Source organism: Thermobia domestica, chromosome 10 (assembly GCF_964235325.1).
Source record: "Thermobia domestica chromosome 10, izTheDome1.hap1.1, whole genome shotgun sequence".
Lineage (NCBI taxonomy): Eukaryota > Metazoa > Arthropoda > Insecta > Zygentoma > Lepismatidae > Thermobia > Thermobia domestica.
The window spans coordinates 268,385,873-268,401,059 of record NC_137463.1 but is presented as its reverse complement, the minus strand read 5'-3'; the positions used below and the strand labels follow the sequence as shown (position 1 = coordinate 268,401,059).

Below are 15,187 nucleotides of genomic sequence, written 5' to 3'. Positions count from 1 at the left end.
TTATTGTATTATTTTATTTTATTATTATCGTTATTTTTTATTAAATTGGAATAAATACTATTATTAATTTAATTTCCTATAAACATAATTTATATTAAGTATGTAATGATAACTTAGGAAATAGATAAGTAAAAACTTTAGGTTTCTTGATAAAAATAACTTTGTATACTGTTAGTATATATATAACGCAGCAGCTGAAATGCATGGGGCTGGGCGAGTATGAGTAAATCGATGATCGATCGCAGTAAAACTAGTTACGCCAATGTATATAAAGTTTAAAAAATGTAAAAATTCCGGAGTTTCTTAGATCATAAGCACTTCATTTGAACTGACTTATAACTCACCTTGTATTTCAAAAATTTTCTTTTGTGGTAAACTTACTTTGATATTCATATTAGATAAAGCGATGTATTCATTCGTAGGTCTAACCAAGGTCACAGTGAAGTTTGATTTAAAACTAGGTTCATCGAAACAAGGGAAGGCACGCCTGGCATCCGTTGGCTGGAACTGTGTTGTTGCTATGTATCTATCCAAAAGAAAGTAAAGTGCAATTCAGTTAGTAACCTTAGAAACATAATTATAGATATTTCACCATAAGTTTCAGATAGGAAGTACACTGATAGCCCAGTTTACATTCTTATTTTTAGTTTTAGTTTTTATTTATTTTATTTATTTTTTTATTAGGCTTTGCTTATTTGGGAGTTAAATCACATTTACATTAGAATACTTTTAGATTTGATGAAGAAATTAGAAGTATTCATTGATAAAGACGAAAATAAATACAATACAATTATTGCATCTATTTGAAAAATAACAATAACGCAATCCGAGCACAATTGCCAGGCAGTTTCAGCACGCAGAAATACACTGTTGCTTTCCCTTGGAGTAAGGCTTCTAATTATAATGTATATATATATATATATATATATATATATATATATATATATATATTTGCGTAATATTATATAAAGGTGGGGATACCGTAGTCTAGTGGTTAGAGGTTGGACTCATGTCTGCGTGGTCCCGGGTTCGATTCCTGGCTAATGCTTCCCAATTTTCGGCGTCCACCAAGCGTCGTGGAGCAACCTGGGAAGTCACGTGGATGAAAGACGTGACGGTCACTAGATATAGAAAGTTTCCGATACGACGGCGACGCAGCGCACTGACCACGTCGCTAGGTTGGATATAGTTCAGCCGGTTGCTGGCAGATGGCGTTGGAGCGGTTCATGCCCTCAAATGGTCTGTTACACCAAGTGGCAGTATTACAGGGTGTCTACTAAAATCCCAAAATGAAATTTCGTGATTTTTTCGTGACCTTTTCTTTCCCAAACCGTAAAATTTAGTAACATTCTCAAGAGCGAATTTGGGTGCGAATTGGGCCAAATTTTCACGCATGCAATAGAAGCGTGTTTTGCTTGCGATTTGGTAGCGTCTAAAGCCGAAAATAGACACTTTTTGGTGGTGACGTTTGACGTTTTATAGAACAAAATTTTCCAGTTTATACTTATATTTGCACAGAGAAAAAAAATCGTGCCCTAAAAGCTAAATTTCGTGAGTTTTTCCTGACTTTCGTGACTGTTTTCTGATTTCGTGACTTTCGTGACCGATAGGCACCCTGTATTATATAAAGGTTCATTTGCATTAATTTCGTATTACATGTCATATATATCCATTCAAACATTATACTTTGTTTTACTTTGTTGTCTTTCTGTGCAGCATGTTAGGTTAGGTTATGTGGGATTAGCAAGTTACTAAGATTCAAATGTGTTACGTTAGTGCTACATTTCATTCACAAAACTGTATTTTCTATTATTTTATGTTTCTTTTAGTAAAGTGAGTTACCTAAGCTTACTTTAGAATATGTAGTTAATTAGTTACTTTAAAAAAATAAAAAAAGATCAAATCAGTATATCAATTCTTAGGTAAAATTCTACATTTCTCGGATACGTAAAACACAAGTAAATCTTTGATGTGTTACGTCAATACAAATTACAGATAAAACGTCGAGTGCTTATAAAATAGAAACAGTTGCAAATAAAATGAAACGAAATGTGAAATAGATAAACCAGAGGGTATATCGAACAGAGAAGTCTACTTACCCATGAATCTCATTATTATAAAATCCCAGGGAGTCACCCAAAAATTTTAAAAGACGTCATTAAAAATATCATGTAAAATCAAATCAGTTTTGTGGCAGAACGTTTTTTGTGTGAGTCATTGTTAGTGAAATGGTCGCCATTTAATTGTGGATTCAGATAAAATTCGCAAATGGTGGTATACAAGAAAACAAAAGTTGTTTGTTTTCAGTTATCCTTTCAATGATGTATTGAATTGCGTACATACTACAGTGAGAACTCCCTTAACGGACATCTCTATAATACGGACAGATTTTTTTTTTTTTTTTTTTTTTGTCCCGGCAAAAATATATCTTACAGAACAAAACCCTCCCTTTTACGAACACTTTCAGATACGGACGCGGACAGTTCTTTTTTTCCTCAAACGTTTCAATAACCTCTTCATAATGGACAGGAATTATTCTCAGTTCTGCGATATATTACAGTAGACAGAAAAGTCTTTTCCGCACAAGTCTATCTATCATGAGTCTAGACCTGGTGAACCATCGAACAGAACAGCTTCAAGCTGAACTTGACTTTTTTTTTCCGCAACAAACTGCTTTCTAGTGGAAATCCTAGAAAACCTTCAATAACACTCATGTAGGGTCAGTCGTAAGGCCAAGAATTTTATGCGAAATATCTTCCCTTCCCTAACAAATTTAGTCCTTTTTCCTCTGGGCCTTGCATCTTTCCCGACAATTTCATAGATAACAAAACAAACATTGTTTTACATTTTCAACGAACAGTGTTTCCTCTCTTACTTTATTTGTGGAAAAGCAACATTTTTCTTATGATACTAGAACAAGTCTGGGTTGGAGTTTTCCTGGCTTCCTTTTTCACTTTTTCTAAGAGGATATTCTTTGTGATTGGGACTGGGTCAATAAACATATGCACTACCAATAACTTGCCTTTTCATCCATTTCGCCAACGAAGATACCGCGCCAGTACACAAACACACACGTTCCTTCCGCAACCGTACTGAGGGTTCTCAGAGGACACTTGCTAATAAGTTTTATTACCCTTGTAGAGGAAAAAGCATGACTTTTTCGCTAAACAAAAGAGTTTAGGCGATTGCAGTATACGAATATATTAATATATCCCCCAGTAATAATTATTTAGTACATATTTGAATTACGCGAAGGGATGAAGGAGAAATTCTCTTCTGTTAAATAATGAGTATTTTCATATTGAATTTTACATATTTACGCTCATGTACTTACTGTATATTACTACATACAATTACAGTTGTGAAAAATTAATTTCTGTAACCTCTCTGTAACGGATACCCTTCAGTAACGGACAAAAATTCATGTCCCATTGGTGTCTGTTATTCAGAGGTTTCACTGTATTTACAGTTTTCGGGTGATCCCCGGGACCATATGATAGGGAACCTTGCAGGACAAGCACAGCACACCATTTGATGCACCTTCTGACATTTCCTATCCCATTTTTCGTCTCACCCTTTTGTCTCCAACCGTTTCTGATATATATGCGCTGGACGTTTTATCTGAAACACTGATAGTTTGTGCGTACTAATGCTCGGTCGAATATATATGATAAAAATATTTGTTATTTAATGCTTGGTTGAATACATGTGATAAAAATATGTGTTATTTAACGCTTACAATACTAATGCTTGGTCGAATATATGTGATAAAAATATTTGTTATTTAATGCTTACAATACTAATGCTTGGTCGAATATATGTGATAAAAATATTTGTTATTTAATGCTTACAATACTAATGCTTGGTCGATTATATGTGATAAAAATATTTGTTATTTAATGCTTACAATACTAATGCTTGGTCGAATATATGTGATAAAAATATTTGTTATTTAATGCTTACAATACTAATGCTTGGTCGAATATATGTGATAAAAATATTTGTTATTTAATGCTTACAATACTAATGCTTGGTCGAATATATATGATAAAAATATTTATTATTTAATGCTCACAATACTAATGCTTGGTCGAATATATATGATAAAAATGTTTGTTATTTAATGCTTGGTTGAATACATGTGATAAAAATATTTGTTATTTAATGCTCACAATACTAATGCTTGGTCGAATATATGTGATAAAAATATTTGTTATTTAATGCTTACAATACTAATGCTTGGTCGAATATATGTGATAAAAATATTTGTTATTTAATGCTTACAATACTAATGCTTGGTCGATTATATGTGATAAAAATATTTGTTATTTAATGCTTACAATACTAATGCTTGGTCGAATATATGTGATAAAAATATTTGTTATTTAATGCTTACAATACTAATGCTTGGTCGAATATATGTGATAAAAATATTTGTTATTTAATGCTTACAATACTAATGCTTGGTCGAATATATATGATAAAAATATTTATTATTTAATGCTCACAATACTAATGCTTGGTCGAATATATATGATAAAAATGTTTGTTATTTAATGCTTGGTTGAATACATGTGATAAAAATATTTGTTATTTAATGCTCACAATACTAATGCTTGGTCGAATATATGTGATAAAAATATTTGTTATTTAATGCTTACAATATTGTGTAAATGTCATCAACGTGCTCTTTTCAGTAAGGACTGTTCTTTGTTTATATTATTGGTCTAAGTAACTTTATTTAAAATTTCTACATGTTTTATGCAACGAACATTTAAGAAACCCGTAACCTATTGTAACACAGATGCTAAGAAAGGACAGATAATACCTTGTGTTTCCATTTTCATCCTTGTATTCGCTTCTGTAGATGCTGACAATTCGACCAGTGAGGTTTCCGCTAAATTCAAAGTGTAAAGTATATTTTCCAGGTGAAATGATCTTCGATTTTGGTTTGACAATTTGGAACTCGTGTTTTGGGTATTCGCGTGAGCTGATGGCTATTTCTCCATTCTCATTAGTCAGTCTGCTTCCTGATATTCTTAGATCTTTTGCATGGACGGCGAGGAATGATCTCTGACTTCTCACATCCAAAGAAATGTCCACACTTCCTTTAAAGCTTCCAGCTTCGATGTCAGGGTGCAAGTATATCGCGTATTCTGTCAATGAAAATAAAAGACTTAGTATATCAAATCGACGAGTATGACACTGCAATTAGAATTAGTGTGACATACGGACTGAGACGTTCGTCGTCAGTTATTAAGATTAAATTGTATTATGAAATATCAAAATTATTTATATTATACAGGGTGACCCAAAAGTAGGTATAAAGTCGTAGTACTGCCATAACTTGTTTATAATTTCTTTTCTCGTTTTCTTTTCAGCTACCTTGATTCCTCGAACGATGGATGTTAACTTGAATAAAGATTGAAGAAAATGGATTATTAAAGACTATGGGAAAAGTGAAAATACTCACCATGTTCATACCTCATCAAGAAACGAATTTAACGCTCTGAGTCAGCACGTTTTACAATTTATCGCATCAATTAAAAAGTGCAAATTTAAAAATGCAATTAAGAAAAAACAGATTTAGTGGTTAATACACCGAATGCCTCAAGACCGCAATGACAGAGGATAATAAAGTGAAAGTTGCACTGACATTTGTCAACAGCCCAAAAAAGGTTTTCATATCTAGAACGTCGTTACAATGCTCAATGCGTAAATTGAACTTGAAGTTTGTTTCGTAATGTGTGCCGCAGCCTTCTGGGTAGACTTAATAATGTTGCAGTGTTGATGGAGGGCACTTCGAAAACTTGTGTGAATGAAAATTGTGATTAAAATTAAAATTTAGGTGCCACTGTATACCTACTTTTGGGCCACCCTGTATAACAAAATGTAATTTTCACGAAGTAAGAGACATTTCATTTCAAAGAAAAGAGAAAAATACTTCCTCATAGAAGGTAAGATTTAAAAACAAAGATGGCGCATGTTTTCTGCACCGTTAACAGTGACCTAATCATCTGAACTAAACAAGCACAGTGAAAAGTAAAAACACAGCATCCACCTCCTAATTATACCTAGTGGTACGGTGTCTGTGGGAAGTCTGTAATTAATTCTCCAATGGTTCTTCAACCAAGCGTCAATTATTCCTTGGTGGTTCTGCAACCACTGAATGTTGTTTCGGATTTGTTCCTCTGCCTGCTTACGCGATGAAGCTCCTGCTCCGGCTTCCGTATTCGCAGCGAAAAAGTCTTGTAGCTGAAATAAATTATAATTATTTATTATTCTCTAAACCTTACACTTTCAGTTCTTCTCATACATATTAACAAATTCTTCAAGTATAGTTCCGTGTGCATCTTGGTTGAAGTCTAATTTGGATGCTAATATGCACAATCTAAATTTGCATCTACAGTACTGGCCTGTGAGCTAAAACTGTGGTAGGTTCTACATTACGTTGCTGTTTCTGAATATTCCAACATCAAAGAAGATATGTGAAATTTATACCAAATATCCACTACATTACTATACAGGAATGATTACAATTTCAAACCTTTACACCTATAACCACGGTGAATCATTATGGTGTGAAGTATCGATGTGCCGCAAATAGAATCGCTAAACTTCGTAATATCGAATTAAATAAGTGTTCGATATGTTCCGCCTTCCTTGCTGTTCCTATAAGTGTCGAGAAACCTTATCCCATACATGTTTGATAGGACAGGACAGAAAACCAGCGATATCCCCCTCCCTTCCTCCAAGAAGAATTGCATATTTCGAGATATATATATGTGATCGGGCAATGTCGTGCTGAAATATGCGTCCGATTGTCTGAAAGGTGGGTAGTACCTAAGCCGTTGGAACTTCTTTAACATAACGGTCACTGGAGAAGTTACCTTGAGTGCCCAGCAACCGAGATCACGTGTTGTGCCCAATGGTGCCCACACATTATACCTATCGTTCGAGCTCTATGACGTTCGACAACACGCTGGAAGATCATGCGACCACGATAGCGGTTATCACTGTAGAACAAGTCGAAGTTGGACTCCTTCTAAAACACGAGTTCTCCACTCAATGACTCCAACGATGGTGTTCACATACTCGCTGTGTCTAGAAGCATTTGTGGTTCTGGATCAGTGAAAGCCGGAAGAAAGGCAGTCCAGCGTTTATGAGATGCATCGAGAGGCCATTGCAGACAAACTCAAAGTCAACATTGCAAAAATAGAGTATCAATCTGAGCTTCAAATAATTTCAAGCATTTGCTGTCACCTTCTGAACAACGAAGTTTACAGTTTTCCTAACTTTTTCATAGAGTGCGTCCATGTCAGTTTTGCCATTCAACTATGTATATATATACATTTATAACTTTACATGCTACTTTCAGTGTGTTATTCATTAATACACAAAACATTTTTTTAAAAGACACAATAAGTAAAGTATAGAACGGATCAAGATTATTCTTACGCTATGGAGAGAAAAACTCCCCAATCTTTTCCATTATGAAACGACAATTTCGAGCAGAATCTCAGAATGCATCACCTCTTTTCAACAATGTTGAGGGGCAGCATTCAAAATTAAATTCAGGGATGAAAGTTGTCTGTACACAAGTCCTTGGTCCAGGATTTAAAAAAAAAAAAAAAAAAAAAAACTGTAAATTACGTTAGAGAAATTACTGTAAATTACTATACGAGTAAGCTGGTTAGTTGATTTGATAGGAATTTAGCACCTCTTTCAGCAGCGAGGCTCTTTGGTCCTACTGCTTGAAGTGAGATCCGAAACACCTGACTTCCCAATGGGAATGGAACCCAATTCTCCTGCGCCACAGTCGCGTGCCCTAACAATATACCCACAAGAGACTATACGAGCAACTCTAGAACTCGCTTTAAGTATGGCATATTCTTCCGAGAGACTGATGTGTAAACCTTTCAGGCTTTCTTGCATCAGCAATAGTGATAAATACATTATTCTTCTACGTTGAAATGGAATAGAGATGTGAAACTGCCGGTTTCGCAGACTTGCTCATCTTTATTCACAAAGCATATTTCCATCTTTCTGGAAAGATAAATCGGTATAAGGTTCCCATCTGGTCACTGAAAATTCGCATGAAGTCAATCAGCATGAAGCCAACTCAGCTAAAATGAATGTCTTCTGCGTAATTTCAAAAACAAGGTGTATTGGCCATTTCTGTTTGAAGAACCCACCGTCAACAAAATAGATTGCGTGAATATGTTTAAAGCTGGCAGATGCTACAGTTCAGTGGAGACAGTAATGATTGATCTTTCAACAAAACGATTATCTGGCTCATTGTTATAAAAATGTGCGATGGGTCTGAATCGAAATTAACCATGAAGCTGGAAACGACGTACAGGACAAGAAGATGTCTCATTAATGCAGTGTCCACCGCGTTCCCCCGTAACTTTCTATTCTGAGGATTTGGGAAAGATATTGTCTATATACCTGCGCGGCCGGCCTATCTTTAGATCTCCCTCGTAGCTTAATGGGTGGTTAGCGTCCTTAGGAATGGGATATCCGGGTTCGATTCCCGACTGGAGCTCATGTGATTCGGATTCCAAGTTAAGCTGTAGGTCCACGTTTTATATAGTCTCGTTGCTGAAAAAGACCCTAAACTGAAAATCAAATCAAATTAGAACTCGTTAATCTTTGAGATTACTGCACCAGTATTATCGCTCTGGTCAGGCGTGATCTGCTGGCACGACACACATATATGTGATAATCTAGTTTTTCGAAATGTAGACAGTTTTGCAGAATTATATGTCATATTTTATTCGGACATGTCTACTTTCTTCTTCTGGATAAATGTGTCCTAATGAATTTTTAAAATAGAGTAGTATGTTCGAGTTTTAAAAAATCAAAATAAAGGTATTTATTAGTAATTACAAGTAATTTCCTAAGTGAGTGTTTAAAGGAATAGTACTCTCTTTGCTTTGAGGTTAATACTGGTGAAAACGTCATACGACTTCATTTGTCTTATCTTTCTCTTTGGCATTGTTAGCATTAAGTTGAGCTTATCTCCTTGTAGCGTTTTGATTAAATACCAGTACGTATTTGAAATGAGGATTCCTGTTTTTAGCTGTAAGAAGTTTGGCAACCTTACACTTAAGCATCCGTAAAATATGAAACAGAAACTTGGTAAAAGGATAACAGAAATAAAAGAAAGATTCTTGATCTATGAATAACTCGATATTTCTACACAACTCAATATACGTTTAACTTCTGCAACATTCAATCATTTTTGTGACTTTGAACTTGTTCCTTGAATTAATTATAAACTTACTTGTTTTAACCTTTGTTCCGTTGAGAACGTTGCTGTAATCTGCGGAATGAGTAGTCCCAGGTAACGGTTTTCCAGCGTAAATCGACCTACCAGGTACTCCCACTGCTCCCTTTAAGTTTAAGAAAGCAAAAATAAATAAATAAATAAATAAATAAATAAATAAATAAATAAATGTAGGGTTGAATAAAAATTATTGACAACACGTAGCATCTCTAAAATGAACTAATAACTTTTCCCGTCTTCTTCTTATAGATTCTAAACTCTCGATACAACTACTCTACTTCTACAACAACTACTACTACCACTAGCATTATTATTATTATTATTATTATTATTATTATTATTATTATTATTATTATTATTATTATTATTATTATTATTATTATTATTATTATACGTAGTAGTAGCAGTATACATTTACGTCTTAATTGTTGGGTCTCTTTTTGAAGTATATGCAAGATTTTGGAAATAATGTTGAACACTTAATAGCATTTTGTAGGTGTTAAATGGCTTAAACCCAAAAGTTCTCATACTTCATGTTTTCTCAGTTATTTATAAACGTAACTAAATAATAAATAAATAAATAAATAAATAAATAAATAAGTGGAATTGACGACTTTATCACATTTAGAAAAGTTGACGCTGCATATCTGACATATTTTGTTTTACATATACTAAAGCCTTATATATATCTATCTATATCTATATCTATATCTATATCTATATCTATATCTATATCTATATCTATATCTATATCTATATCTATATCTATATCTATATCTATATACAGAGCGTTCAAAAAGTCTCTATACACCTGAATCGTATGCAAGCATGTTTGGAGGCTCATGGGGAACATTTCCAACATTTGCTGTGAAAATGTGTGTGTATATGCTACGCCCTGTACATAGTGCTTTTATGCCATAAAATATAATAAATTTTGAGTAAAATAATTTTCTCATTGCTTTGAATATGTGACAATTCAGGTGTATAGAAACTTTTTGAACGCTCTGATATATATACAAATTGACAACAGTCATAATTTTCAACTTACAGAACAAAGGTTCACAGTATTTTTTATATGATATACCACTGATTATTCTAGTAACTTTCTTTTGTAGTAGTGGAACCTTATTTATGTAGTTACTGTTACAGCAAGATAATATTCCATATCCTATGGTACTTTGAAAAAAAAAAAAAGCATAATATGCTGAACTTATGTAGTTGTTAGGGACTATATCTCTTAAATTTTGTATTAAATTTATTATTCTCGAAAGTTTTACACATACATATTTTACATCTGCTTTCCATGTTAATTGCCAATCCAGAATGATACCAAGAATTTACATTCTGTGACGCTAACGAACACTCATTCAATAAAATTATTTGTCTAGTAGTTTTATTTTCATTAAGAAGAAATCCGTTTGCCTTAAACAATTCCTTGGTTTTTATAAAGGTTTCCTCATTCAATATCATTATCTCTGTAAGATTATTGCTGGTGTTTAGCAAGGTTGTGTCATCAGCATAAAGAAAGGATTCACCTGAGATATTCAGTGGTAAATTATTTATCATCAATATAAACAACAGTCCCAGTACAGAACCTTGAGGAACCACATATTTTATTGGAATACTATCCGATTTCATTCCATTGACGTTAACAATGTGAGTGGGACATTTTAGGTATGTTTTTTAATAAAGTTCAGACTTCGTATTGCCAACCTGGGTTGCTCTTGATAAAATTTAGTAAAACTTGAATATGTAGAGCACTCTGAGCTCCCCAGATTGATCTAATTTGCATGAAGCAAATCTATATCTACTTGCATTTATATGAGAGGTAAGTTTGGGGATACTCCACCACTGGTTGCATTGATTGAGGGCCAACCAGAGCCCTATTAAAATGATAACAACAATGTCTACTTAAACATGTGTATTTTAAGAGAATTAGTAATCATTTATGTGTAAAGTGTTGTTTGTGTAATGAAGACTTAAGAAAGTGTAATTTAATGTGTAACTCATGTATAACGAATTGGGTTAGCACAGAATTTGGTTGTGACACATACCTGTTGTTGATGATTTGTTGAACCAAGCACTGAATGATCGTATACCAGTAACAGCAGTCGGTTGTATTTTAACGTTGAAACTTCTTAGACTGTTCTCTTAGTATTTGAAGTTAATAATGTTTTAACTTGACGAATTGTAGAACTTTAAATGAAACTTCTCTAATATTGATCCTCTGACAGTGATCCTCTGATAATGCTACTCTGATAATGATCTCATTGAATAAAATAAAAGGTTTTTTATACAACTCAAACTGCTGACGATCCAGTAATACGGTTTCAGCACTCGGGCCGATTTTCGTCCACGTGCGTCCCAGATCTAAAAAGATCTTATTCAACCAAATTCTCATAACCTCAATTCAATCATGATGACACGAAACAATGTCACTTTCTTGATGTCCTCATTGTCCGAAGAAAAGTGTGGATGTTAACAAATTTATTACATAACATTACAAGCTCTTGTTGATAGACTAGAATTCATACAATTTGAAGTATACACATACTGTATTCTTTGCACATATCTCTTTAGAGATAAACAAGAGTAAATTAGGTCTCCTGAAACTCAAGACCATACTACAATTAAACTAAACAAATTAAACCAATAATTAATAATTATCTATGGTCTTGACACCCCCGCCGACAAGACTCCAGCTTGCCGTCGCAAGTGGACGCCAAGAGCTATATATGAAACATCAAATCTTTAAGATATATGTAAAACAGTATTAATAAATTGAAAATAAGTTACTAAAATACAATATTGCGTAAGATAAAACCCATAACCTCAAAATTAAGTCAAAATTTATCAAAAGTGTATAAATATTGAGATTTTACTGTATAAAATTTACAATGAAAATCAAATCATTACTTGATTTCTAAAAAAAAAATATTTGGTACTATATTTACATAAATTTTGCAGTACTGCTAAGTATCTGCGTGAAAAGGTTGGAAACCAATAACCAATACATAACATTTAGTATATATATATATATATATATATATATATATATATATATATATATATATATATATATATATATATATAGCATATAATATTTTGAAAAATAAACAGTTTATTAAATGCATTGAAACATCTTTTCCATCCATGGCTCTCTCATTTGATTTAAAACCAAGTCTTTTAAAGAATAAGCTTGAGCCATCTGTTGATTCTTTGTCGTATTATGTTCGTCGAACAATAACTCACACATATCACACTTGTTGCTGTTAATTCTTCCTCTTAAAAGAAAGAAAGAAATGCAGTTTATGCAAGAGAGACAAAGATGTGTATATATCTCAGTTACTCTTCTCCTTGCTGATGAAAGGGAAAAGAAGTGCAATGAAGAACAAGAGATCCGACAAAGTCTCTGATAACATAGGTGTGGTTTTGCACTTTGTACCGATGTGGTCTGACTGAGTTACTGCTGACTAAGGGATCTCATGCTATAACTCCACCAGAGTAGAAAGCTCATTTATTTTTTCACTACGTTTAGACACAAATGAACACAGTGGGAAATAAAATTTCACTTTTCCCTCTTCTTCTATTTTTAACATAACTAGGTACACTACACAGAAACAAAATATAGTACATATTATTCTTCACTATAATGAATGTAATAAGCTATACAGGGTGGCTGAAAACACTAGTTTATTTTCGCTCATTGTCCCCCTGTAATTACATTAACTCTCATCATATTTAGCAACACTAGTTCACATCCGGTCACTCTGGATGATGAAATACTTCGGAAGCGTCACTTCAACATGGGGCTTCTTCCGTTATAGACTCCATGCTACTCGAAAGTCTGATTTTTAGCGTTTTTTGTAGAATAACTGGACTATATTAATCGTATATTGCACAGGATTATCGCACTTCCGTGTTGTAACTGGAGAAGTTCCCTTTGAATTACGTTATTGTAAAATTTTACATATTTCGGGGTGTTTCTCGAAACACACTTCTCCACTAAGTCCAGTTCGGGCGTGGAAATCAGCTCGGGGACGGTGTTCTGGCTCGACTTCTTTGCTTGTGCTGTGCTCATAGTGCTTTCATCGTGTGTCACTTCTGTGCTTTTTGTAAAATTTTTGTTTTCAGAGTTAAGTGTATACAGGAAATTAAGAGTGTCTAATTTTGCTTGAGTAAGAGGGGAGGGGGGTGGTGGAAATGAATTTGAAATATTGCTGTGTCAAACCCTGATCTATCAACTCCTGATCTTCAACATAATCTTCTGCTTTTCCGATTTCTGTATTACGAGTTAACCATACCCGTTTCTGAGTAGGATTTACTATTTCCAACAACGTTTGATTTGGTGCTAATAGCGCCCTAGGAATAAAAATATTTTTCCTCTGTTCCGTTTCTCTATTAGGTTCCAATAAATATTCTTGATTTGTCCACGAATTTACCAATTTTAATGGAACAATTACTCTACTTCTGGGAGCTAAAAATGTTTTCTTTGCTACAACAAATTTCGGAACCATGCATACCCTTAGAATATGCGATATTCTTTCAGAAACATTTAGTGGATTATTATTATTATTCCTATTTTTGTTTGGAGGTCGACCAAATCTTTGCAAAATAATCTGTCTCTTGCCGTAATGAATTTGACAATTGTGCGGGTGTAAAAAGTCATTACCAATTAAAATTTGATTAGGGAAATCCTTAATAACTCTAAATCTATGGTGAAAATTGCTACCATTTATTGTAAATTGAACAATTGCTACTTTATCAATTGTCAATGAATTTTGCGTGATGCCTCTAATTTGGGTTTTCTCCGGAATGACTATTGCGTTTGTCGGTAATAATTTATCACTTATTATTGACAATTGTGATCCCGTATCAATTGTCGATCTTATTCTTCGGTTTGCTATGTAAACTGGTAAAAATACCATTTCATTGTCACAATCTATTGAGGCTACTATTTCTCTAATCTTCCTAACTCTATTACCTGTAAATGTGCCTCGTTCATTTACAGTTTGTTTCAGTTTAAAGACTGAGTAGTTGGATTATAATATGTCACTCCATTTAGTTGTTGTGGAACCATTGTTGGTACCGCAGACTGAGACTGTGGAGGTTGTTGAGATACCATTGGTATCTGTTGATAATATTGCGGCGGAAAATTATGCTGAAATTGCGGATTATATTGATAATTATTCGGGAAATTATTTTGAAAACCTCTTCCGCGCCAATTTCTCCTGAAATTCCTTTGTCCTCTTCCGTTACCAGATCTGTAATTGTTTCCACGACCTCTATTATTTCCATTATTATATTTGCCATTATACGACTGATTATTGTCATAGTTTCTATTGTTTCCCCGAAATTTCTGATTTCTAAAATTTCTTCCTCTAAATCCTTTTCCTCGATCTGACTTATGTTCTCTATTTTGGCCTTGATCCTGACTACCGTTTGACTCCTGACCTTGATCCTTATTATGATTGAACTGTGATGCATTCGTTAATGCTACTTGTAAATCCTCAATTTTCTTTTCTAATTTTGAAATTTGCGCAACACTAATTGGCTCTTTCTTAATTTCTTTGTCTTCTTTCTTTCTGATTAATAGCTTATCTATTTCTATGTCACTATCGTCACTTTCTACTTGTTCTTTCATTTTCTTTAATAAATCTTTCACCGTTACTTTCCTATCTTTATTATCTCTCTTCTGTCTCCTTTCTATTTTACACTTATTTTTCTCTACTTTTTGTAATTCTTCTAAGAATTCTTCTAATGATACAAAAGTTTTTGTTCCTACTTTTTCCATAAAATATGGCAAAAGTCCTGCTGCTATTAATCCTATTTTCTTTGTATCGTTCATTTTCTCGTCTATTCTATCTGCTAATGTAAGAATATCATACGCGAAAT

General features: G+C 33.5%; 1 protein-coding gene across 1 annotated transcript in view; it reads right to left on the bottom strand.

Annotated features, from left to right (window-relative positions):
• Positions 1 to 15,187, bottom strand: part of LOC145663209 (glutamyl aminopeptidase-like) — a 99,283-nt gene that overhangs the window by 45,515 nt on the left and 38,581 nt on the right. The window contains exons 12-15 of the mRNA XM_081729563.1: positions 9,290 to 9,398; positions 6,075 to 6,255; positions 4,829 to 5,156; positions 382 to 526 (exon numbers count right to left, since the gene is read on the bottom strand). Of these exons, the coding sequence (XP_081585689.1) occupies positions 382 to 526; positions 4,829 to 5,156; positions 6,075 to 6,255; positions 9,290 to 9,398 (763 nt within the window). The remainder of the gene's footprint in view (positions 1 to 381; positions 527 to 4,828; positions 5,157 to 6,074; positions 6,256 to 9,289; positions 9,399 to 15,187) is intronic.